This window comes from Lissotriton helveticus, chromosome 5_1 (genome assembly GCF_964261635.1).
Source record: "Lissotriton helveticus chromosome 5_1, aLisHel1.1, whole genome shotgun sequence".
Taxonomy (NCBI): domain Eukaryota; kingdom Metazoa; phylum Chordata; class Amphibia; order Caudata; family Salamandridae; genus Lissotriton; species Lissotriton helveticus.
The window spans coordinates 1,342,679,795-1,342,704,547 of NC_136065.1; the positions used below are offsets into that span (position 1 = coordinate 1,342,679,795).

The window sequence follows — 24,753 nt, forward strand, 5'->3', positions numbered from 1 at the left end:
CTGCCCAGGTTTCAGTTATAAATGCCAGGTCTACTTTAGGAGTTCCCCTTAACTTAGCAACATCGGTATTGTGTTTCACCAATCACCTTGCATTGACTAACATTCCTTTGAGATGTGGGATGTTATTTTTATGGCCGGTGTTTATTAAGTTTTGCCGAAGTGTAAGTGCCTTGATCTTGGAAAAGCTCAGCTGCATCTTGCAACGTTCACACTGTTTTGGCTCTGCCTGAAGCTCAACAAGCGGGTAGCTAGGACTTTCACCCCAAGCACTTAACTTGCATAGCTCATCTTTGGAATAAGCTATGTTTCTCTGCTCTCCCGAGCAACGCACGGGGGTTATGGCCCTAGACACGGAACAGGCGCAGACGGGCTTGCCTTTGGCGCGCCCACTGCGCGTCCGTTCCGACATCCAGCTATGTAGGGGGTACAGCAGGAAAGACTAGCCCGCTCACCACCCGGAAGTGCCTGTCTACCCCGGAAGTGAGTAAGAGGAAAGATACAGGGAAACGCCCTCCGTTCAATCGGCACTTGCCGCGACGGACCGGGCGAGAGGAGAGTGCGCTATGCGGTAAGTGAAAGTAGAGTGCACATAAAAAGGACAATCAGTTAAAAATAAATGTTAAAAGGTAAAACACACTAGCAGAAGTAAATCAGTATTTTAGCAGCAATTAAAAAGAATGTAAGGAAGCGTAGCCTCCCACATCTAATATCACATCAAGTCTATCACTGACAGTCAGCCCACAATCGTGGACCTACCGCCCCAGAGTTGGGTAACAAACATCTGTTATTCAGCGCCAAGATACCCTTTTTTTTTTTGCAGAGTTTTTATATAGCGCGAACTAGAACTGAACCGAATCAGTTATCAGAGCGCTTTACATAGCACCAGTTACATGAGGACACACTTTCATTTTCATTTTTTTTTTTAGGCACGGGGAGATTAAGTGATTTGCCCAGAATCACAGGGGGTTTTTGGCGTCGTTACCGAGACTCGAACCAAGTTCCCCAGGTCCGAGGTCGAGCGCCTTAGCCGTTAGGCCAACCCCTCTCCGTGCGTTTTATAAATACAAGTTATGTTATCCAACAGGAAACATTTACGATTTATCCCTGAAACTACTCGTGTATGTATGAAAGTTGTTTTTATCTCCGTGCCCCCTATATTTTCACTGTTTTTAAGGTTCAGGAAGCATAGCGTGAGATCTGTTAGCCCTGATGAAGCCAATGACTCAAAGTGCCTTAGTTGACTGGCTGAAACATGTTGATTAAAGGATGTGAAGATATTTAAGATCCCAATACATTAGTTTTGTCCAGTTTTGTCCAAGGATGTGACCCTCTGGGGTCACATCCTTGGACACCTCAATCCCCAAGTTAGTCAACTCCGTCTCAACCCTGTCCACCTCGGCACAGCCTTTCCTCTTTTTCTCTGCGACTAATGATAAAACTTCCCCTCGAATAACCGTCTTGTACGCCTCCCACAGGGTCTGTGCAGAATTGACAGAACCCGCATTTTCATGGAAATACCTGTCCGTGCTCCTGACAATGACCTTCTTGGTGGCGGGGTCCCTTGAATGCCATGCATTTATGGGGGCGATTCTACCCGCGTCGCTTTGACCAATCTCCACCCGGAGCCAGATCGGGGAATGATCAGAGATTCCCCTACCCAAGTGCCTCACCTCCCGGACCGTCGCCGCCTGAGCCGATGGTATCAGTACATAATCTATTCTGGCTAGTGTGCGGTGTGCAGCTGATGCATGCGTGTGGTGTACCCCGCTTGGGTTCTTCAGTCTCCAACCATCTGTGAGGCCCGTTGTTTCTAGGAAGTCAGGAAGCCACCTCTGAGACGGCTTCATAGCTTGGGCAGGGTATCTTTCTATATCACCATCGATCACATCATTGAAGTCTCCACCCATCGCCAATAAACCCACGGGCAAAGTCAGGAAGATCGCGCCCAGGTCACAGAAAGTATCAGTTTGTAGGCCCGGTGGAACATACAAAGACATAAAAGTAACAATTCTCCCCTCCCACAATCCCGATTTGCCGATGTACCTGCCTCGTTGATCAGCCCATGTTGCCTGAACTGTCAGAGGAAAGGAGTTTTTCACTAAGATGCCCGTCCCCCTGGTTCCCGTAGTGAATCCAGCATATGCCACCAGTTTATCACCCCCCTTTATGTAAGGCCATGCAACGATTACCAACTAGGTGTGTCTCCTGCAGTAGCACCACATCTGGGGAATGTCTCCTAATCAGCTGGTTTACCATCCCCCTCTATCCCAGAGTCCATTCACATTCCAGATGAGCACCTTTATCCCCAATCCCGGTCTTCCTTAAGACATTGTATTGGTATGGAATCGATTCACTCATAGCTATGTCACCCGATGTAAAAAGAAAATGAAAACAAATTGCAAATATAACTGCACACAATGCAATCTCAAATCCCAAAAATCCCAACATTCTCAACCCTCCTCCCCCTCCCTGCACATGGCAGACGCCCATCCACAACTAGCAGTGTGCCTGTCGCCCAAACACTAATCTACAAACTAACTAAAGGTAGAAAAGGAAGGAGGGCCGGTAACCCCCCGCCACCTCCCCAGCCTCTCAACATTTCCTCGAATCAAGTCAATCCAATGTAATTTTTAGTGGAATAGATCTAGGCAAGATATTAGCTGTAAAGCCACCCCGCCCCTTAACTATACAATACCACGGTCCAAGTCCCAAAGCCTCCTTCATGCTTATTCCTGTCGGTCATCCTCTCCACCTCGATCTCGGTCTTCCGGCTCGTCTGCATGCACGCCTTCCAGCCAGTCCGTTGCCACCTCTGGGTTATCAACAAACCAGGCCTTCCCGTTGAATTCCACCCGCAGGCGAGCCGGGAACATCATGGCGTATTTTAGTCCCTTGTCCCTAAGTTTCCGAAGCTCTGCCTTTGTTTCTGCACCAGCTGGGTAAAGTCCGGAAAGAAGGAAAGCGTCGCATTTTCATAGCGCAAGGGGGTCCCCGCCCTCGCCGTCTGCAAGATCACATCCCGGTCGCGGAAATTCAGGACCCTGGCAATCATCAGCCGACGGGGGGCCCCGGGTCTGGGTCTGCCACCCGGCACTCTGTGCGCACGTTCAACTGTGAAAAAGTTGCTTAGGCCCTTGGGCTTGAGGTGATTGAGGACAATATCTTCGACAAATAGGTCCGGCGTCTGGCCCTCCGATTTCTCAGGCACCCCTAGAATGAGAATATTGTTCCGCCTGGCCTTCCCTTCATATTTATTCAACTTACGGTCTGTTAAGGTTCTTGAGGCCTTAAGGTCTTTCACCTCTCGCTGCAACAATGCCACATCGTCGATCAAACTGTTCGTCTTAATTTCAAGTGATTTGACTTTCTCACTCGCCTTAGTCAGATCCGCCCGTATCAATCCCATCTCAATCGTGACTGTATCCAGTTTGTTATCTAGGGCTTCCATTTTCTGGCCAAGGGATGCCTGTACCCCGTTGATAGCGGCCATGAGATCCGTCAAGGTTGGTTCAGTGGGAGCATCAGTCTCCCCCGACGAATCAGCTCTCCTCACCTCCGCTGGGGACCCCTTCAGCATGGTATACCGATCCAATTTATTGGTTTGAATATTTCTGGACCCCTTTGAAGATCGGGGCACGGATTTTTCTGTTTCTGGCTTTGCCGCCATCCGGAAGCCTTCACGTCTTCACTGATCAGATGCACGGGTCTGCCGAGGGCTTCACTCAGGTCTCGGCGCCGGACAAATGCCCACACCACCCTGCACCTTCATCAACCGACAGGGTCCCACCATGGCCATGTAGAGTGCGCCCGGTCCGTATGCCTCCGGGGTCATTTGTCTCACACCCATCCGGGACTTCCCCCTCGAGCGATGTCTCCGTTTGACCACCACCGGTGTATATGCTGGACACCTCCTCGGCACCACCTATATTCAGCAAAAACTCCTCAGGCACAAGGATAATGCAGGACAGTCACTGGGACCCTAGGGGGGGGCAGCTCCCACACCCACTTCCAGAAGGCACTTCAGACCGCACCGCCGGCCCCCAGCCACGAACCAGCCGATCTCCGCCCGTCTCAGGCCGACACCCCGCAATACAGCTCCTCTCCGATAAGCAGGGCGGCTCCACTCTCTGGCTCCACGGGGGCCACCCAGATGAGGCACTCAGCCCCAGGCTCCTCCGATTACTCCCTGCCCCTCCTGTATGGTCCGCGGGGCGCGCCACAAATCCAGAGAGAATTCTGGGGTATGCACGGGGCCGGACCGGTGACTTCCGGTTTGTGGCCCCAATGTTTGTGAGTTTGGCCGCGGGCTCCCACTTCATCTGAGTATCCGGCTTCCATCAGGGATAGGCCGCAAAATGCCAGACAATACAGCACCGGATCTAAGCATCGGAGTCGACTAAACAGCAGGGGACGTCACGTACACTACTTGATCCGGGAGCAGGGGGCTGCGACAGGATCAATGCCAGGACAGTAGGCTGGAAGGGGAGGTCGGCGGAGCCGCGCTCTCAAGCGGCCATTTGGTCTCCCGCTTGGCAACTACCCCTATTACTATGGTTCATGTTTTTTAGTGCATGAGTTCACTAATCATAATTGATATATGCTTTCTTGAGTAAGCCATGCTCATATAGGGTGAACCCTCATAAGCTGTTGCAAAATAACAATGTACAGCCTGAATTTTCAGTTGCCCATTTCAAAACAGTCCTTAGAGCATATTATACATTTTAGAGATGTCCTTAATTTTTAAGGCAATGGTTAGTCTCATGTCAAGTGGTAAAGATTTTCAAATGGTGGCAACCTGATGCTGTGCGTTTTCCCTTCAAATCTACATTTGCTTAATCTGGGCAAGGTTACCAGTTTTCAATTTTAAGTGCAAATTACACGGATGTTGGTTGATCTTTGTTCTTTCTGCAGTAAGTTCTAGTTTTTGAGTGAACCACTTTGTACAGTGTCTGAGTATAGGTGAAACAATAACCACTCAGATTTAAACATTTTTGCAAACAGACAGATATAGCCAGTGAAATGTATGGGTTATATCAAAACGTCATATGGAAATCCTTGTTAAGCATGGAGGTGATGGATTTACAGTGATCAATTTGCACTTACGAGTCACATGCAGAATATTTAGCCATTCAATGTCCTTGTTTTTGAAACCCATGTTTATTTTCTATGTTTAAGAATGTTGTGACTGACAAACAAAATCAGCACTTTGTTTTCTAGACTGACAAATGTCCCGAATACTTTTGGGCACAAAGAAAAGATCTGAGGGGTCTAAATTAACCTAGGTGAGCTTTGGACTTCAACGGAAATGTAATTTAGAATTTTTGAAACTGTGGGATAGGTCTTCTTGTGTAAGAGGCATAATATATGGTTGTACGATGTGTGCGGAGGCCTTTGCTGAGGAAATCGGGCAAGTATCCCTAGTCAACAGTCCTGGTTAAATGACTTTGAGGACTTCCTTCAAACTAGTTGTTTCATATACAGTGTGTCTACTCCAGCAGTATCCAGTAGAGCAGTGCTCTAATTTTAAGCACTTGTGAGGATGTTTGCTAGGGCCTACCATTTTGAATTAAAAACATTTACATTTTATTACAAATTTCAATGGATGAGTCCATCAAGTCTATGGGCTTGGGCAATTAAGGCTTTTGAAAACTCATTTCTAGGTTTCTACTGTCTGCATCATTTTTGCAACACAAAAAAAGAGGTTCTGTTATCTGTTTATTTTTTCCCTTTAGCCTGAACTTTACAGAATTGTTTGCTGTGGGTGTGTTCCAATTTAGGCAATTTCTTTCTAAGACCCATCCGTTGCTCTGTTGTTTTAGTTGATTGTTGCATTATTTATTTTATCATGTCTGTTTATTAGCTGACTTTTGAGTGACAAAACTTGGTTGAAGGAGGTTAAGATCTTTTAGGAAAAGTGTGCCACCGTTGATTTGACATGCCATTTGTCCTTGTTAAACCAGAGACAGTATGAAGACTGCGTAGAATTGTTGAGAGTGTAAATTCTTGTAGTTCAGAATCGTTTTTGAGTCCTTGTCCAATTACATTTTTTTCTGGTCTAGAGGAGGCACTCAGTAGTTGGGTTGGTGAAGAAGATCATACAATGATTGGACCAGTGTAGTTCAGTAGATACATCTTAGATGTTGCTGAAGTTATAAGGAGAAACAGCATCGAACAAGGGTTCTTTCTCATGGGAAGGGTTGGAGGACTTTTTTGAAGCTCAAGCTCTTCAAAGAAAGGCAGGATGTCTAAGCATCATCACTGCCTTCTATCAGTGGCGGCTGGTGGAATTTGAAAGTTGTGGGACGTATGCAGAACGAATCAACGTATGCTTAACTGTTCTATCTGTACTGGCTGTCCTGCCTGTCACTGTTCCCATTTTTCTTTCTCGAAAAGTCATTCTGACGATGTTACGTTTCTGGCTTGTTTTTTTTTTTCCATTCCACTCCGTATGCCTGCCTGTATCTTACTGGTTCCTTGTATTTTACTCTATGTGTGTCTGCTTTTCTATCTCTGTGTCTTTCACTTTAAGCCTGTTTATGCCTTACTTTGTCACTTTCTGTCATTCTGTCGATTTCACTGTCTTTCTGAGTATCTGTCGGGTGCCCCGTCTGTCTCTCTCTCTCTACGTTGGTGATAACTCAGTCGGCCTCACAACCTCGTTCTTTTATTCCCCTAAAGTAGCATATTAATGATACAAACTGAAGATTATATTTCATCTTTTATCAGGCCACTCTGATACACACATAAAAAACAGACAGGCTCTTAAAATGTAAGGTCGCCGGATTTTTGCAGAGCCCCAGTAATAGGTTCATAAACCGTTTTTGCTGTGAAGGTTATCGTAAGTAAACAAAGTGAATGGGTGCCGCTGAGTCGACTTTTGCCATTACAAGAAATATTAATGGTGTTAACCGCATGCGCGCTGCGGCGATTTTCGCCGTACGCGGCTTTTTTCAAAAAGCCGCGTTACATGACGAGCTCAGCTCGTCATCAGCGTGCGAGCGGCACAACTGATGACGAGCTGAGCTCGTCATCAGCGCCGAAGGGGTTAAATAACCCGAAACCAATGTGAAACCAATCCTCTCTGGTCAGTGGTCACCCATAAAACCTCATTACTGTTACAGTGAAAATGTGGCGTCTAGGATGCAGCGTTTATTAATTCACAGCAGTCGGGAAAAGGTAGCAGCACTTACGTTTAATCTTGGAGTATTACTATATGTCGACTCGCCACATATCATACCTTGTGTGCACCCACACGCGTTTCACACCCTAAGCATATGCAAATGACCCCCTGACCCGTCGCGGCTGGCATGAAGGGGCGAGAGTTAATTTAATGAATAGAACTTACCATGCATCTCCTCCGGTCCCGCAAACTAACTTCTCCCCGCTCTTTTCTTTTGCCGCTCAACAGGAAACTAACTGCAGTGCTAAATCAGGAGATTGGATGCGACGGGGGGCGGGCGGCTGGCATTTGATCGGGCATGGGGCGACATTACGAAAAACACGTCACCGCCCCAACATGAGCCTATCTTTAGACGCCTGCACTAAACTAGGCATGCACAGCATACCTAATGGGTCGTGAATGCGAGTGAGGGGCAACGCTCCTCACTCACATGCGCAGTCAGATGGCCCATCTTCTGGACTCCTGCTCTAGCGGCTTGCCTGCTTGCGCTGTGCTTTGAAATGTAAACAGACGAATTGTGAAAGCAATTCGTCTGCTTACATTCCTGTTGCCGGCCGGAACTGCATTGAGCAGTTTCTTTTGCGGGACGCTGGCCCGGCACCCCTATGGACCAGCCGCCACTGCCTTCTATAGAATGTTACCAAAGCCTTTCTGTTGAGGGAGTGGTAAATGGGCACTTACAAAGTTGGGGACGATCACTGGGTTCAAAGAGTGCTTACACAGATCAAGGTAATTAAGACATTTCTATTCTAGTAACATATCTTTATGCAGGCCAGTTAGATACCACAAACCCAAGCGCTTCATTTGCGGAGCAGATTATGGAACCAAAGTCACACTGAGTCCAACTCAGATATTTACTATTTTGAAGGTGCAATTCAGTGCACGTTATTTGAAGGACTAATTAACAGAAAACTGCAGTATCACAGAAAAGGAATTATAAACTATACATTTAAAAACGTTAAATTACTCACCTTCATTTTTTCCCCTATCGTCTTGCTGCATAAATTCTTCAATTTGTTCAGATTGTCTGCCTGAAATCTGCCTACAGGAAATACAGTAAGTGAAAGAATGAGTTTTAATCACAAAGCAGAAGGGTGATACACTTTCTATGCACTACTGAACACACAGTTAATATATATATTTTTTTTCTAGTCTCGTTTTTCAATAAAACATTAATAACGACACGTTATTTTAACCAGAAGACAGAATACAAAGCCATGGGGGTGAAGACTTCTTGTTTAACAAAATGGCTTCGAGAACTAAAACATAAAAATAACAAATAAGAAACAGAAGAATACACTTATGAGGGCAGGAAGGCAAAAGAGATGCCACAAATTACACTGTGCCAAGTAAAAACAAAATAACATAACATGCATGTGTGTCAGCCAGAGAGACCATACAAAAACAAGCATTTGCAATGCATAAGGTCTCGCATTAGGAAAGTTTGAGCTATTGGTATTGTAAATGACACATTTGTTATATATGTGTTGGTTTTGAAAATAGCAAAAATAATAGCTTTGTCATTTACAATGCCAATAGTTATAACTTGTGACACCTATAGCATTTGTAATGCAATATGTGTTGTATTCACGTGACTTAGATGTATTGATATTACAAATAACAATGGCTTTGAATTTTTTTAATAATTAATACTTAAATAAAAGTTATTGTAATTTATAATGGCAATAGCTTAAACTTTTGTAAATAACTTTTCTGAAGAATATGTTCAGTGTATTTTATTGTGACGAAAATCCAAGAACAGAAGTGAAATACTAACCTCTTTTTGTGACATTTGTAATAAAGCTTGAAACATTGAGAGATCATATTTGACCCAGTTGTTGGCAAATGGTTGCACAGATTGATGCTGTGGTGGGGCTGAGAGATGTTGTGGTGGCGACTAGTGATGCTGTGGCATTCAATGATCCTGTGGTAGCGCATAGTGATGTTGTTGTGGTAGCGCATAGTGATGTTGTTGTGCCCCTTAGTGATGCTGTGGTGATGCGATAGATAGAGTGAGTGGGATAGATAGATAGAGGGAGGGCGATAGAGAGATTGAGTGAGCGAGATAGATAGGTAGATAGATAGATAGATAGATAGAGTGAGGGCGATAGATAGATAGCGTGAGGGTGATAGATAGATAGATAGAGTGAGGGTGATAGATAGATAGATAGAGTGATGGCGATCAGTATCTAAATAAGTAGATAGAATGAGGGCGATAGATCGATAGAAAGATAGATAGAGTGAGGGCGATAGATAGAGTGAGGGCGATAGATAGATAGCGTGAGGGTGATAGATAGATAGAGTGAGGGCGATAGATAGATAGCGTGAGGGTGATAGATAGATAGATAGAGTGAGGGTGATAGATAGATAGATAGCGTGAGGGTGATAGATAGATAGATAGAGTGAGGGTGATAGATAGATAGAGTGAGGGCGATAGATAGATTGATAGATAGAGTGAGGGCGATTAGATAGATAGAGTGAGGGCGATAGAGTTAGGGCGATAGATAGAGTGAGGGTGATAGATAGATAGATAGAGTGAGGGTGATAGATAGATAGATAGAGTGAGGGCGATAGATAGATAGATAGAGTGAGGGCGATAGATAGATAGATAGATAGAGTGAGGGCGATAGATAGAGGGCGATAGATAGAGTGAGGGCGATAGATAGAGTGAGGGCGATAGATAGAGTGAGGGCGATAGATAGAGTGAGGGCGATAGATAGAGTGAGGGCGATAGATAGAGTGAGGGCGATAGATAGAGTGAGGGCGATAGATAGAGTGAGGGCGATAGATAGAGTGAGGGCGATAGATAGAGTGAGGGCGATAGATAGAGTGAGGGCGATAGATAGAGTGAGGGCGATAGATAGAGTGAGGGCGATAGATAGAGTGAGGGCGATAGATAGAGTGAGGGTGATAGAGTGAGGGCGATAAGATAGAGTGAAGGCGATAGATAGATAGAGTGAGGCCGATAGATAGAAAGATATAGTGAGGGCGATTAGATAGATAGACTGAGGCCGATAGATAGTTGTGTGTGTGGTTGTGTGTGGTTGTGGTTGTGTGTGTGGTTGTGGTTATGTGTGCGTGGTTGTGTGTGTGTGGTTGTGTGTGTGTGCTTGTGTGTGTTATGCTTTGTTTTTCTATGTTTTGTTATGCTATGTTTTGTTGTGTTTGGCATGCTATGTTTTGCTAGGCTATGATAGGTTTTGTTTTGTTATGCTATGCTATGTTTTGTTATGCTATGCTATGTTTTGTTATGTTATGTTTTGTTATGCAATGTTTTGTTTTGCTATTCTATGCTTTGTTATGCTATGCTATGTTTTTTTGCTATCCTATGCTTTGTTTTGTTATGCTATGCAATGCTTTGTTGTGTTTGTTATGCTATTCTTTGTTATGCTATGTTGTGTTGTGTTGTGTTTTGCTATGCTATGCTTTGTTTTGCTATGCTATGTTTTGCTATGCTATGTTTTGTTATGCTATGTTTTGTTATGCTATGTTTTGTTATGCTATGCTTTGTTATGCTATGCTTTGTTATGCTATGCTCTGTTTTGCTATGCTATGTTTTGTTATGCTATGTTTTGTTATGCTATGTTTTGTTATGCTATGTTTTGTTATGCTATGTTTTGTTATGCTATGTTTTGTTATGCTATGCTTTGTTATGCTATGCTCTGTTTTGCTATGCTATGCTTTGTTTTGCTATGCTATGTTTTGTTGTGTTTGATATGCTATGTTTTGCTATGCTATTATATGTTTTGCTATGCTATGTTTTGTTATGCCATGTAGTGTTATGCCATGTAGTGTTATGCCATGTTTTGTTAGGCTATGTTTTGTTGGGCTATGTTTTGTTTTGCTATCCTATGCTTTGTTTTGTTGTGCTATGCTCTGTTTAGTTTTGCTATCCTATGCTATGTTGTGTTTTGTTATGCTATGCTATGTTGTGTTTTGTTATGCTATGCTATGTTTTGTTATGTTATGCTATGCTATGCTTTGTTATGCTTTGTTATGCTATGCTATCTTTTGCTATGCTATGCTTTGTTTTGCTATGCTATGTTTTGTTGTGTTTGATATGCTATGTTTTGCTATGCTATTATATGTTTTGCTATGCTATTATATGTTTTGCTATGCTATTATATGTTTTGCTATGCTATTATATGTTTTGCTATGCCATGTTTTGTTATGCCATGTTTTGTTATGCCATGTTTTGTTATGCCATGTTTTGTTATGCCATGTTTTGTTTTGCTATCCTATGCTTTGTTTTGTTATCCTATGCTATGTTGTGTTTTGTTATGCTATGCTATGTTGTGTTTTGTTATGCTATGCTATGTTGTGTTTTGTTATGCTATGTTTTGTTATGCTATGCTTTGTTGTGTTTGTTATGCTATGCTTTGTTATGCTATGCTATGTTGTGTTGTGTTTTGCTATGCTATGCTTTGTTTTGCTATGCTATGTTTTGTTGTGTTGTGTTATGCTATTTTTTGTTATGCTATTTTTTGTTGTGCTTGGTTATGCTGTGCTTGGTTATGCTGTGCTTGGTTATGCTGTGCTTGGTTGTGCTGTGCTTGGTTGTGCTGTGCTTGGTTGTGCTGTGCTTGGTTGTGCTGTGCTTGGTTGTGCTGTGCTTGGTTGTGCTGTGCTTGGTTGTGCTGTGCTTGGTTGTGCTGTGCTTGGTTGTGCTGTGCTTGGTTGTGCTGTGCTTGGTTGTGCTGTGTTTTGCTGTGCTGTGCTGTGTTTTGCTGTGCTGTGTTTTGCTGTGCTGTGTTTTGCTGTGCTGTGTTTTGCTGTGCTGTGTTTTGCTATGCTTTGCTGTGCTGTGTTTTGCTGTGCTGTGTTTTGCTGTGCTGTGTTTTGCTGTGCTGTGTTTTGCTGTGCTGTGTTTTGCTGTGCTGTGCTTTGCTGTGCTGTGTTTTGCTGTGTTTTGCTGTGCTGTGCTTTGCTGTGCTGTGTTTTGCTGTGTTTTGCTGTGCTGTGTTTTGCTGTGCTGTGCAGTGTTTTGCTGTGCTGTGCTGTGTTTTGCTGTGCTGTGTTTTGCTGTGCTGTGCTGTGTTTTGCTGTGCTGTGTTTTGCTATGCTGTGCTGTGTTTTGCTGTGCTGTGCTGTGCTTTGCTGTGCTGTGCTTTGCTGTGCTGTGCTGTGCTGTGTTTTGCTGTGCTGTGTTGTGCTGTGTTGTGCTGTGTTGTGCCGTGTTTTGCTGTGCTGTGTTTTGCTGTGCTGTGTTTTGCTGTGCTGTGCTTTGCTGTCCTGTGCTGTGCTTTGCTGTGCTGAGCTGTGTTGTGTTGTGTTTTGCTGTGCTGTGTTATGCTGTGCTGAGTTTTGCTGTGCTGTGCTGTGTTTTGCTGTGCTGTGCTTTGCTGTGCTGTGTTGTGTTTTGCTGTGCTGTGCTGTGTTGTGTTTTGCTGTGCTGTGCTTTGCTGTGCTGTGCTGTGTTTTGCTGTGTTTTGCTGTGTTGTGCTGTGTTTTGCTGTGCTGTGTTGTGTTTTGCTGTGCTGTGTTGTGCTGTGCTGTGTTGTGCTGTGCTGTGTTTTGCTGTGCTGTGCTTTGCTGTGCTGTGTTTTGCTGTGCTGTGCTTTGCTGTGTTTTGATGTGCTGTGCTGTGTTGTGCTGTGTTGTGCTGTGCTGTGTTTTGCTGTGCTGTGCTTTGCTGTGCTGTGCTGTGCTGTGTTTTGCTGTGCTGTGCTGTGCTGTGTTGTGTTTTGCTGTGCTGTGCTGTGTTGTGTTTTGCTGTGCTGTGCTGTGCTGTGTTGTGTTTTGCTGTGCTGTGTTGTGTTTTGCTGTGCTGGTAAGGGTATGTGAGGGTGTGTGTGAGGGGGTGTGAAGGTGAGGGTGTGAGGGTGAGGAGGTGTGTGAGGGTGATGAGGTGTGTGAGGGGTGAGGGGTGAGGGCGTGAGGGTTGTGTTGTGTTGTGTTTTGCTGTGCTGTGCTGTGCTGTGTTTTGCTGTGCTGTGCTGTGTTTTGCTGTGCTGTGTTTTGCTGTGCTGTGCTTTGCTGTGTTTTGCTGTGCTGTGTTGTGTTGTGTTTTGCTGTGCTGTGCTTTGCTGTGCTTTGCTGTGCTGTGTTGTGCTGTGTTGTGCTGTGCTGTGCTGTGCTGTGCTGTGTTGTGCTGTGTTTTGCTGTGCTGTGCTTTGCTGTGCTGTCCTGTGCTGTGTTTTGCTGTGTTGTGCTGTGCTGTGTTGTGTTGTGTTTTGCTGTGCTGTGTTGTGTTTTGCTGTGCTTTGCTGTCCTTTGCTGTGCTGTGTTTTGCTGTGCTGTGTTGTGTTGTGTTTTGCTGTGCTGTGTTGTGCTGTGTTTTGCTGTGCTGTGCTGTGCTGTGCTGTGTTGTGTTTTGCTGTGCTGTGCTGTGTTTTGCTGTGCTGTGTTTTGCTGTGCTGTGCTGTGTTGTGTTGTGTTTTGCTCTGTTGTGCTGTGTTGTGTTTTGTTGTGCTGTGCTGTGTTTTGCTGTGTTGTGTTTTGTTGTGCTGTGCTGTGTTTTGCTGTGCTGTGTTTTGCTGTGCTGTGCTGTGTTGTGTTTTGCTGTGCTGTGTTGTGTTTTGCTGTGCTGTGCTGTGCTGTGTTTTGCTGTGCTGTGTTGTGTTTTGCTGTGCTGGTAAGGGTATGTGAGGGTGTGTGTGAGGGGGTGTGAAGGTGAGGGTGTGAGGGTGAGGAGGTGTGTGAGGGTGAGGAGGTGTGTGAGGGGTGAGGGGGTGAGGGCGTGAGGGTGAGTGTCTCCAATGAATGTCACTGCTTCGCCTTCTTTGAAAATGTTCAGTGCTGCAAATAGAGCATGCCACCGTAATTATCACAGCATGAGGCCCCAAAGTGATAATTATCACAGCATGCAGAGAGCCGCCCCACGCTGCTGGAGCACTCAACTGCACATTAATTATAGTTGAGTGCTCCAGCAGCCTGGGGCGCCTGTTGACATGCTGTGATAAGTGGGTCTCATGCTGTGATAATTGTTGCAGCGCCTGAGGAAGTGGAGACTCCTGCTGGGATAATTGGTCTTGTGGGCCTCAGGAAGTAGAGTTTCATGCTGGGATAATTGGTCTGGCGGGCTTGCAGCGCCTGACGTCCAACAAACGTGCACAAGCTGCTCAACCTTGAAGCTCGTTCACAGACCTGGGTCGGCTCGTGCCCAGGTCTGTATCGGGCTCGTTCACAGCTGTTACTCCCTTGACAGGGAGGAAGGTGACTATAGTCTCGCTGGCGGGAGCGCTTCGCGCTCCAACGCCAGCTCGACCTAAAAAAAAGAAAGTCATCCCAGGATGTTAGATTATTATAAAAAGTTTTACTACACTGAATTATCGGCCCAAAAAATGTTTTAAAGTACAGGCACCTTTTTAGAATAAAGTTTTATTTCAGGGCCCAAAAAATTGGTGTCTAAATCTCTGCCAATCTTACATTTGTAGTTTGATGTGCCTAAAACGTGACATGTAGGCATGAGAATGCAAGATCTCTGCTTAGGCGAATTTATGCTACTTGTAGGAAAGTGGAGTATTTTGTGGTGTGGGGTTAGACCTCACCATGTTATACGATCACAATACCCAAAGGATTCTCCTTGGATTTATACTAACAAATCCGTAGCTCAATCTTGGTAGAGGGCAAAGACAAGTGAGGCTTTACTAGAGAAACACGCATTAAGTATTTCAGAGTACCAACATGGACGATAAGCAATTGAGACGACTCAAGAAAAATCCGACACAAATTTATAAAAATAGTGTCTTTTTATCTTAATTTAGACACCAAAAAGAACGGCACAGCGTACTTATAAACGAAATTATAGATTTTTTTAGGCAATATTAAATCAGTGCAGAATAATGCATCAAAAAGATAACATTGCAGTACACGGGAAAATTCTAGTTTTGATTAATCACTCGCAGGTCGAGTTATGTGGAACCCTTACAGGGTTATGGTCATGTGGGCCCCTGCACAGGCCATGACAGTCAAATCAATTTTACCAAACCAGTGGAGTCCGGGTGCAGAGTTGTCTTGGCTGTCCTTGGTGCTGAACAGGAGCCGCAAGGATGCTGATTTTACCGCTCACACAGTGCTGCACGAAACAGAAAGCAAAAACACAATGGTACACCGCTGCCGACGTCGGATGAAGGTTGCACAGCGTTCCCTGTAGGAGGTGTTGAGTGTGAGGGTTTGTTGCCGGATTGGCGATCAACAAGCCTCGTCAGCTGTAAGCACAGCAAAATGGTACTGGAACTTAACTGGGTACTGAAGTAGCAGCATAAATCTTCGGGCAGGCAAGACTACAACTCTCACATTGCACTGGACCGCCTGTATTTTTGGGCAATCCCATGCAGGGTCCAATGGCCAGGGATTCTTCAAGATCTGGTGAGTGTATTCACATGCAGTTTACAGGGGACTAGGCTCACTAGTCCAGAGGAGTCAGGGGGAGCTTCTGGCTCCCACAGTGTTCTCACTTCAGGAGTGCCAAGTTTTAACCAAGGATAGGGGTTGTTCACTCAGTTCCAAGTATTTTGCCACAAGGACAAAGTATTCCTCTTTTGCTTTGGTGCTGGCGCAAAGTCCTGTTGTCGGCAACACAGGACTCCTCTTGGTCCTTCCTCAATGCAAGTTGTTCAGATTGGAGGCTCTGGTAACGGGGCGGGGGAGTCCCTTAAATTCTAGATTTAAGGGAATTAGGGGTTTAGGAGCTCAAAGCCAAATGGGCAGCTAGTCCGCACCCAAGGTGACCACACCCGGGGGTGTTGGTCACCTTTCTTAACCAGAAACCTCTATTCTGCCACTCCTAAAGATGGCAGGAATCAAACTATGGTATACAGACCAGACTGCTCACCACAGAGGTTTGGTTAGCCTTCTGGGGTTGTACTCCTCCCAGCATAGCTAATTTCACGCCTGCCTGGGTGCAATGGTGTCTGGGGCAGGGGAGGGCTGTGTCCTCAACTGGGTGTCAGCCCTGATCCAGATCAGAGAAAGTGCAGCCTTCAAAGCTGACCGCCTTGATGTGCCACTTTGCTAGCCTGCTTTGGAGGAGGGAGGTGTGAGGTCCTTCCTGCTCAAACCTCTTTTCCTGACTCCTGGGAGTGATCACACTTCCTAGCAGGAGGTCAGGGAGCACACTGCCTAGCAGGGGGTCAGGATCCTATCTTGGAGGAAGAAGTCGCAGCAAAGTGGGGGCTGGTCAGCCAGAGCACAGAGAAGCTGGGACAACCAGGAGGAGGACTACCTTAGGGGTGCATGCCAAGTCACCCAGGGCACGAGATTAATGTCAGGGGTGAGAAGGCACATTGTTTGATACCAAACATGACATTTTGGCTGTACCATAAGGGAGCTGCCAACCTTGAGAATGCCCGGGTGGTGGCCCATGTTATCCTATGAACCGCTAACACTTATAGTAGTTTCCAATGTGAAACACCACTATAGGTATATTTAGGCTTGCACTTATGAATTCTTACCTTAGATATACTGTACCCTGCCTCCTGGGCTGAGGAGGCCTACCTTAGGGGTCCCTGCCAGATATATAAAGGTAGGCATTTGACTTTGTTGCACATAGTGAGGGCCCAGTTGAGTTTGAGCAGTTTGCACAACTCCTGCAGTCTGCAATGGCAGGCCTGCTGTAAGTAGTTTGATTGGTTCACCCAGTGTGGAATAAAGATGTGCTGCAGCTCTGGGGACCCCTTTGCCAACTATGCCCTGGGTACCCCTGGTACCATATACTAGGGACGTATAAGGGAGTCAAATCTTTGCCAAATTATAATTACCAAGTCGAACATAACAGTTTTGAGACTTATGAAAAAGCAGACAGAAATGTGTTTCATAGCACAATATTTCGCCCTATATTTTGGTGCTCGCTTAAACAACCAACAAAGACATTACCAAGTCCCAATCCAGAATAGGTACCAGACATTGAGTTTTCTGGACCAAAATGATTGACATCAGATGGTCTCGGGAAACGGGAAGGATGTAAACATAAATAATATTGGAGAGTTTATTTCGCCCGAAATTGAACCGGTCAATAAAGTGAATGTAGATTGCATATTTGTTGGAGGAGAAGATGAGAATTTTATGTACAATACAGAGCTTTTAAATCCGGATGAGAATATGTCCGTATTTAGTGATGGACCGCCTGTTGTTAGCCATCTTAGGAAAGAGGAAACTTGTTATATAGCCAGCTGGAATATTGCAGGCCTGACGGCCAAGGAGGATATGTTAGGATGGAAAGACTTTATTAGTTTATTTGACATCATCTGCCTACAGGAAACCTGGTGCAAAACCTTTAAGGGCAGTGATGGCTTTGCATCCTATGAACTTCCTGCCTTGGCATCGCCCTTTGGCAGAGCAAAAGGAGGGCTGTTGGTCCTGATTTCAGTCAAGTTGCCAATCTCTGTGAAAAAGTATATAATAGTGGGGGCTCACTCCCAGATTTTATGGCTAGCACAAGAAGCGGGTAGAAATATACTTTTGATTAATTTCTATAATAATATATTTGATGGCACTAGGCACACAGTTATCAATGACTTAGAAAATGTACTAAGTAAGATTGTGAATAATTTTAATGGTGTTTTTGAATTTATTTTTGTTGGGGATTTTAATCTTTCAGCTTGCCCCTTATCACTTCAAAAGTTATGTGGTGTTTATAACCGTTCAGGGGATGCTGATGTTCATTTTCCTCATAATTTGTATGGCGAAACTTTGAATAATTTCCTAATAGATTATGATATGGAAATCATGGAAAACAAAAAGAATGACCAGGGAGAAAGTTGACCGACGTTTAAAGGGAGGGGGGCTAATACTATCATTGATTTTATGTGCATGTCTTCTAACCTAATCCCTTTGTGCTCAGAGCCCAAGGTGGTTGATGTTATGCTAAGTGACCATAACTGCCTAACTATTGAAGCCATGATTTGGAAACCAGTTTCCACTCTCGATTTGGGTACTATAGTTAATATCGAACCTTATAGACCGAACGGGTTTAGGTTGAGGTGGAAAGGAGATAAAGCCGAATTAACATCTGATTCCATCATTAATAACTGTTTGACGGAAATTACGGCGATCCTCGAACAGGATGAAACCGTGGCTGCCAGTATTGATCACTTTGATAGAATTAACACAATCATCAATAGGAAGTTCTCTAGGGCAGAAGGGCACAAGAGTAGACAAAAAAGGGGATGGTTTGACCATGCTTGTCTTATTGCCCGGAGAGGCCTTAAAGAGGCCTTAGCAGTTAAACCTAGAGATAAGAGTCTGATAATTCAACTTAGGCAGGATTATAATTTGACCCTTAAACGCAGAAAGGCTGAAATCCAGCAGGAAGCGTGGGACAATCTTAGCCAAGCGGCTGAACTGAAGAACTGTACACTGTTTTGGACTACCGTGAACAGTCCATTCCTTAAGGATGAAAAGGTCCCTGAGCTTACATCTAATGTAAGCATGGAATCATGGGTTCAACATTTTTCCAGTATTTTTGATTCTGGTAATAGACCGGCCCTCTCTGAAGATGGCTGGCCTATTGCTGCTTTAAATATTACTACAGCTGAGGTCATGTATAGTATAAAAGCCAGTAAGGGAGGGAAGGCCCAGGGACCTGATGGGGTACCCATAGATGTGTACAAGACTGCCCCGGAGATCTGGGGCCCATTGTTGGTTAAGATCTTTAATGCAGCAGTTAGTTGCAAGATACCGTCAACATGGGCAGATTCAATAATTGTCCCGATCTTTAAAAAAGGTGACCGGGGCAATGCAAAAAATTATCGGCCTATATCGTTACTGGACTCATCTGTAAAAGTTATGAGTGGGGTCCTTTTAGTTAGACTAGAGGAATGGGCTGAGACTAATGAGATCTTAACCAACAGTCAGTTTGGGTTCAGAAAAGGTCGGGCACCATTGAACAGTGCTTGAACTTAGAACTTTTGGTAGGGAAATATACCCAGGCCAAAAAAGGGTCAATTTATCTATGCTTTGCTGACCTAAGCAGCGCTTTCGATATGGTAGACCACGCAATACTATGGACTAAACTGATCGAAATGGGAGCTCCCAAAGGTATAGTTTACTTTTTGGCACGCCTATATGAAAAACTTTGCACCAGTGTCCGGTATGGACCTAATGGGGAGTGTACTAATAAGTTCAGGATCAGAAGGGGAATTAGGCAGGGGTGTGTTTTAGCACCCCTGCTGTTTACACTCTTCATTAATGAGGTGGATTCTGTTCTGCAGACAGTTTCGGCAGACGTCCCAAGAGTTAACAACCTTAACATCCCTGTGTTGCTCTATGCGGACGATGCTGTGCTGCTGTCAAGGACCCCTTTGGGCCTCCAACGTTTGATAGACAGATTTGTAAAGTTCATCAAAAGTAGGAAACTGGTGATTAATAGGTCGAAAACTTATGTGATGGAGTGTGGGCCTGGACGAGCTAAAACGAAAGTTAATTCCCATTATTCCATAGAAGGTGAAACAGTCCAAAAAGTTGATAATTTTTGTTATCTGGGGATCACATTCTCTAAAAATGGCAGCTGGGATACCGAACATAAAGCTGTTAAAACAAAGATGATTAGGAGTGCTAATGGGGTTTTTGTATTTGCCAAGAAGTTGGGGAATAGAAGCATTAAGGACATGCTAAAAATCTTTCAATCTAGATGTCTTTCTGCGGCCCTTTACGGGGCTGGAGTTTGGGGTGTGGCATCAGCCGGGAGTCTACAGGTAAAAGAGAATAACTTTCTGAAAAGGCTCCTGTGCTTACCCAAAACTACCTCCAACAACTTGGTTCATAAGGAAACAGGGATTCAATTCCTGAATGATATGATTATGCTAAGACCCTTACTATTGTGGCGCTAGGTATGGCTGAATGATGGTACCTCTCTGAATAGAGCCATTATCGTGGATTGCCTCACTATGGACCAGCACTTAAAGATCCCTTGGATCAAATATACTATTGACTGATTTCAAAAGGTTTTTGGGTTTAATATGACCGTTGATCGATATTGTGCCTCTGACATCTCCAAGTCTAATATGAAAATCATTTTTCTGAACTATTGTGCAGAGAGGCGTGCTCTGGAAGAATTACAACTTTCTACTTGTGTGCTGTATAATAGCTTGAATGATTTTATTGGATTCCATCCATACTTGGCACAGGTGACCAGAGTTTCGCACCAGTTTGTGCTGACAAGGATGAGGATGGGAACAGTACATCATCTGGTCGCATGTCCCAATATAAAAATGCACCCTACTGGACCCTGTGCCTGTGATAATAATACAGAACAGAGCACTACGTACTTTCTTTTGTCATGCCAATTGTACAGTGAGTTACGGAAAATCTTCTTAAAACCAATGTTGAGAAGATTTGGAGTAAGAACAATCACTGACTCTATGAAACTGCTTTTTAATTTGCATCATCCGGACATTTGCTACTTTACAGCTACCTTCCTGCTTAAAGCAATCGGTGCCAGGAAAAGTATGTGTTTTAATCATTTTTTAATTATTTATTCCATCCCCTTCTGGATAATTATATTATGTATTATGTGTGTTCTTTTTCTTTTTCTTAAAATGATGAAATGTTTTGTAATTGTAATTTTGTGTGCTTTTATGGACATGTTTCTTATGCTCCGACTAAAGCTTTATGAATTGAATTGACAAGCATAACCATATCAATGACAACCTTTTGGTTAATATCACAAAAAATTAACAGCATTAAAAATTACAACCAAGAAGCAAAACAATGATGTAACGAAGAAAACACAGCTGGCCAAATCGAGAAAAGACACTTGGAATGTCTGAAAAGTAAACAGAACAGCAAATGTACAACCATCCTTCAGCCTACAGAAGATGACTAAACCGAAAGCCTCAATTACACAATAAGAAAGGAGCACCAAAGGTTTGAAACCACAAGTCCTGCTGCGTTTTTGTTACCAAGTAAAAGGTAGCCAGTAAACAAAGAGAAGTAGCCATCACCAGGAAAAACAGTGGCAGGGCCATCACCAGACAATGTGTTCTTTTATTCAATGCTATGCCATTCACTCATTTACGTGAATAGGTACTTTCTTCTCTGGAGTTTCTATGAGCACAATGAATTAGATCAAATGAAATATCATGTATAACAGACAGCAACAGACACATTTTATTTGAGTCTTCTGTATAAAGTGTGCTGCAAACTAAACACATTTGGTGCATGAGCTCAGTCTTTATGCACCATAGCAATAATATCACAATGATGGAGAGGTCCAAGGAAGCATCATCAACTCTGTATTAAGAGATCTCCAAAGGAGACAGTGAACCTCTACTATAGGTGCACATACATGACCGACATTTTAATGAAGGCCATGGAAAGTCATCAGTCTTCACTTAACCACACCCACAGGTTACCACGCCCTAACATCTTCAGCGCCTGTGCATCATGGATGTCAAAGATGGACTTGCAAGCCTACAAAAGCCTTGTGATAAAATCAACCTCATTGATCGCCAAATGTGCAAGCACATGGGGAGGAATTTCTCCATCCTTTGAACCTGTGGTGTATGCTCTGGTCCTTCAATCCGTCTATACAATTTATTTTTTAAATCAATGATGAGCTAAGTTATTGAAAAAGTAGGTAAATAAAAGCATAAAGCAAGTTGATGTGCACAGTAAAATTATAAACATTAAAGGGTTCTCTTTGAAATACTCCTAATAAAGTACATACGCTAGTTTCCGTTTTTATGCAATAGCATGACAGCCATATTTTTCAATAACAGAAATTATTTACAGTAGGTACATTTAATTTGACAAAAATGTAAATCCGTAGTTCATGTCATATCTATTTCCTAATCAGCCTAAAGGAGGAGTGAGAGTTTAGGGATGGATTGACCGGACAGTTGCCTGCATAATATATTTGAACAATTCTTGAAAATATACATAGTATGTATGGGCTTTGAATACACTGCCAGAAGTATCACCTTCTGATGTATCATTGCATTTCCGTACATGAGCAAACACTTTATTACCTCAAATTATAATGAATCATAACACACTTATTTTAACCTAACAGGCGTATTCTAACTAGAAAGAAATCTTGTGTTGTGTTTTCCGCAGCCACACGCGTTATTAAAGGTTTTGTCAAGACTCACAATGCAAACCAGACCTTCTGGCTTTGCCAATGCTTGTTTCAGCTGATTCTACTCGGGCGTGCGAATGTTGAGGGGGCGAATAGTAGTACTGTGGGGCACGACATTAGGCAAAGTCTAAGTGCAGAGCTACAGAAAAAAAACTTAATAGCCGGTAAAAGAAATCTGTCAGATAAACTAGTTGGGCAGGAATGGCGCGGCCTGTGCTCGGCAGTATGAATGAGCCTCTGCTGGTTGCAGCAATATTGCATCAGACGGTCTAGGCTGAGGAAGCAGCAGCACGCGTCAGCACCCGAAGCCGCATATAAGCAGGAGCGTACAGCCAGTGGTCGCCTGGAGGAGGTTACACAAAATAAAAGTTCTAATTGGATTTATACAAACTCGCATACAGATTTTCGTGAATCGACAAGTTAAAAACAGTTAACCGAGCCCCTAAACGCTGCAGCTATTTAAAAAAAATGTCTGGATGCGTCTTAAAGACAGTTGGAAAGCATCTTAAATAAACAGAGTAAGATAGCAATTACGAAATAACAGTTCCGTTCTTGAATGAATGCAAATGTGGGCGCTGTTGTGGGAGAATTGCTAAATCGGCAGGGTCCAGACTGGTTAATGAAAGCCAAGAAAAATAGTCTGGGCGACCCTTTACAAATTATTCTGGATAAGTAGCAAAAATGTATTTCAGTTAGACGGGGAAAAGGTGTTGGCAGAGACTGGCGATTGCAACAGATAGACTCAAGTGACCTTGTGACATCACTATATCACAGACTGTGAGATCACACAGACACGGCATGGGTGTGCCAGACTATAGATTCATAAATCAAAATCGTGGAAACTGAAAGCAGAGTTTGGGGTCACGTCACAATGATATAACATAATTATAACTCGAAGAGTGAGCTCACGCCCATATCACAACAGGAATCGGAGGCCCCACTCCTAGTGCAATGACATAAATGAGACGAGGAGAGGAGGTTCCAGATTGAGAACACGTTTATCTAGACAGGAAGTGGCATAGCATCGAAACAGCGGAAAAGTCACAGTGATTATGACACAGGAAACTATAGTGCAAACCGGGCCACTTTACACACCCAATGGCCTCTAGCCACTTCAATCAAGGGTCTCCACACGTCTCATCATCTCGACGACCTGTCATACTGTTCTCCATTCCCGTTCACTCTCACTAAACACCGATAGCCATGACCACAGTATCTCAGCCACTCCAGAGTCTGTGCCAAGCTTTATTATTCGCAGCCTCTCTGCCTTCCAGGTACCTTCTTCCCCCAATCTTCTATAGTGACAGGCCCCTTTATCACCTTTGGCCAAAGCTCTTCTCTCCCTAGACCCTTAATCTAGAGTCCCCAACCTCAATCGCCCCTTGAATTTACATATACACACGTTCACTGAACTATGTCTCATTCAGTAACTCAAGCTACGCTATTTTCCAGATTGTCTAAAAGAATGTCACGCTCACGCTGCATCCTTTACATTCAGCCTCTTGAAGACAGTTAGTTCCTTCTTAGCCTTAATTTTCCCACCCTCCTCCCAGCATCTATAACCCCAGGGAGCACCTGGAGGAGAGGCCTTCTTCTGCCCTGGTCTAATTTATCCCAGGCTTGTCTTCCTCCAAGTATCCTTTAGACATGTCCCTTATTATACCTGCCTTTCAACAGGCAAGTCTTTCTCCTTCCCCTCCCAAATGATTTGCCCTCCCTACACCCACCTTGTTCGTGCTCCTCGTAAACTTAGCACCACTTCTTAGTCCACGCACCTTTGTATACACTCTTAATGCACCTTCCTGTCTGTCCCAGTCTCCCCACTTACCCCGCGCCACAGCCTATCCCACTTTCCACCCCTATCTGGCCCGGCTCGTGCATGCCCCCTCGTGTACTCACTCCGCCTCCAGACCCCGTCAGCCTGCAGCAGTCGGTCCACCAGCCCCGGATCCTTGAACCGCTTGCGCTGGGTTTCCCGCACTGCCTCTGGGTCTCCGCCTTTGTCGGCACGGAAGAGGTCTAGGTCGAGCACCATCTTGTCGCGGGTTTTCGGGGGCTTGCTCCCACGCCTCTGCTCAGTCCTTGTCAAAACACAACCGGCACCGCAGAAGGGGACCGGAGAGAAAAGAAAGTAGCACGCATGCGCACCGCCGAGCACCCCGCATCAGCGCGACGCGTGCGCAGAAGAACCCCCGGCACCCGGGCGTGGTGCACCGAGCAAGCGCTGCTGGGGCAGTGTAATGAGCATGCGCAAAAAACCGCGACAGAGGCTTTTGACAAGAGTTGCGCAAACTTATGTCACATATGTCACAGTATTTCTATAAAGGTTATATTTACAGCTGTCATACTCACCTAGGTGACAGGCATCCCCTTGTGTCTTCCTCCCGTCAACAAAGCGCAAGCAATAAAATATCCTACAAATAATTTTGTTTATACAAAATATCCCAACATTTACCACAATCCCCCTTACATTTCATTCCCGTCCTTTCACACCTGACCCAAGCATCACTCCCCTGTACACACTCTGTCAATGCCCCCCCCTCCCCCGCAAAGC

At 44.5% G+C, this 24,753-nt stretch overlaps 1 protein-coding gene across 1 annotated transcript in view; it reads right to left on the reverse strand.

Annotated features, from left to right (window-relative positions):
- The window catches only part of SARS1 (seryl-tRNA synthetase 1), a 102,257-nt gene extending 77,864 nt beyond the window's left edge, over positions 1-24,393 (reverse strand). Inside the window, exons 1-2 of the mRNA XM_078644215.1 lie at positions 24,099-24,393; positions 8,152-8,222 (exon numbers count right to left, since the gene is read on the reverse strand). Of these exons, the coding sequence (XP_078500341.1) occupies positions 8,152-8,222; positions 24,099-24,234 (207 nt within the window). The 5' untranslated portion in view covers positions 24,235-24,393. The remainder of the gene's footprint in view (positions 1-8,151; positions 8,223-24,098) is intronic.
- Positions 24,394-24,753: the final 360 nt, after the last annotated feature.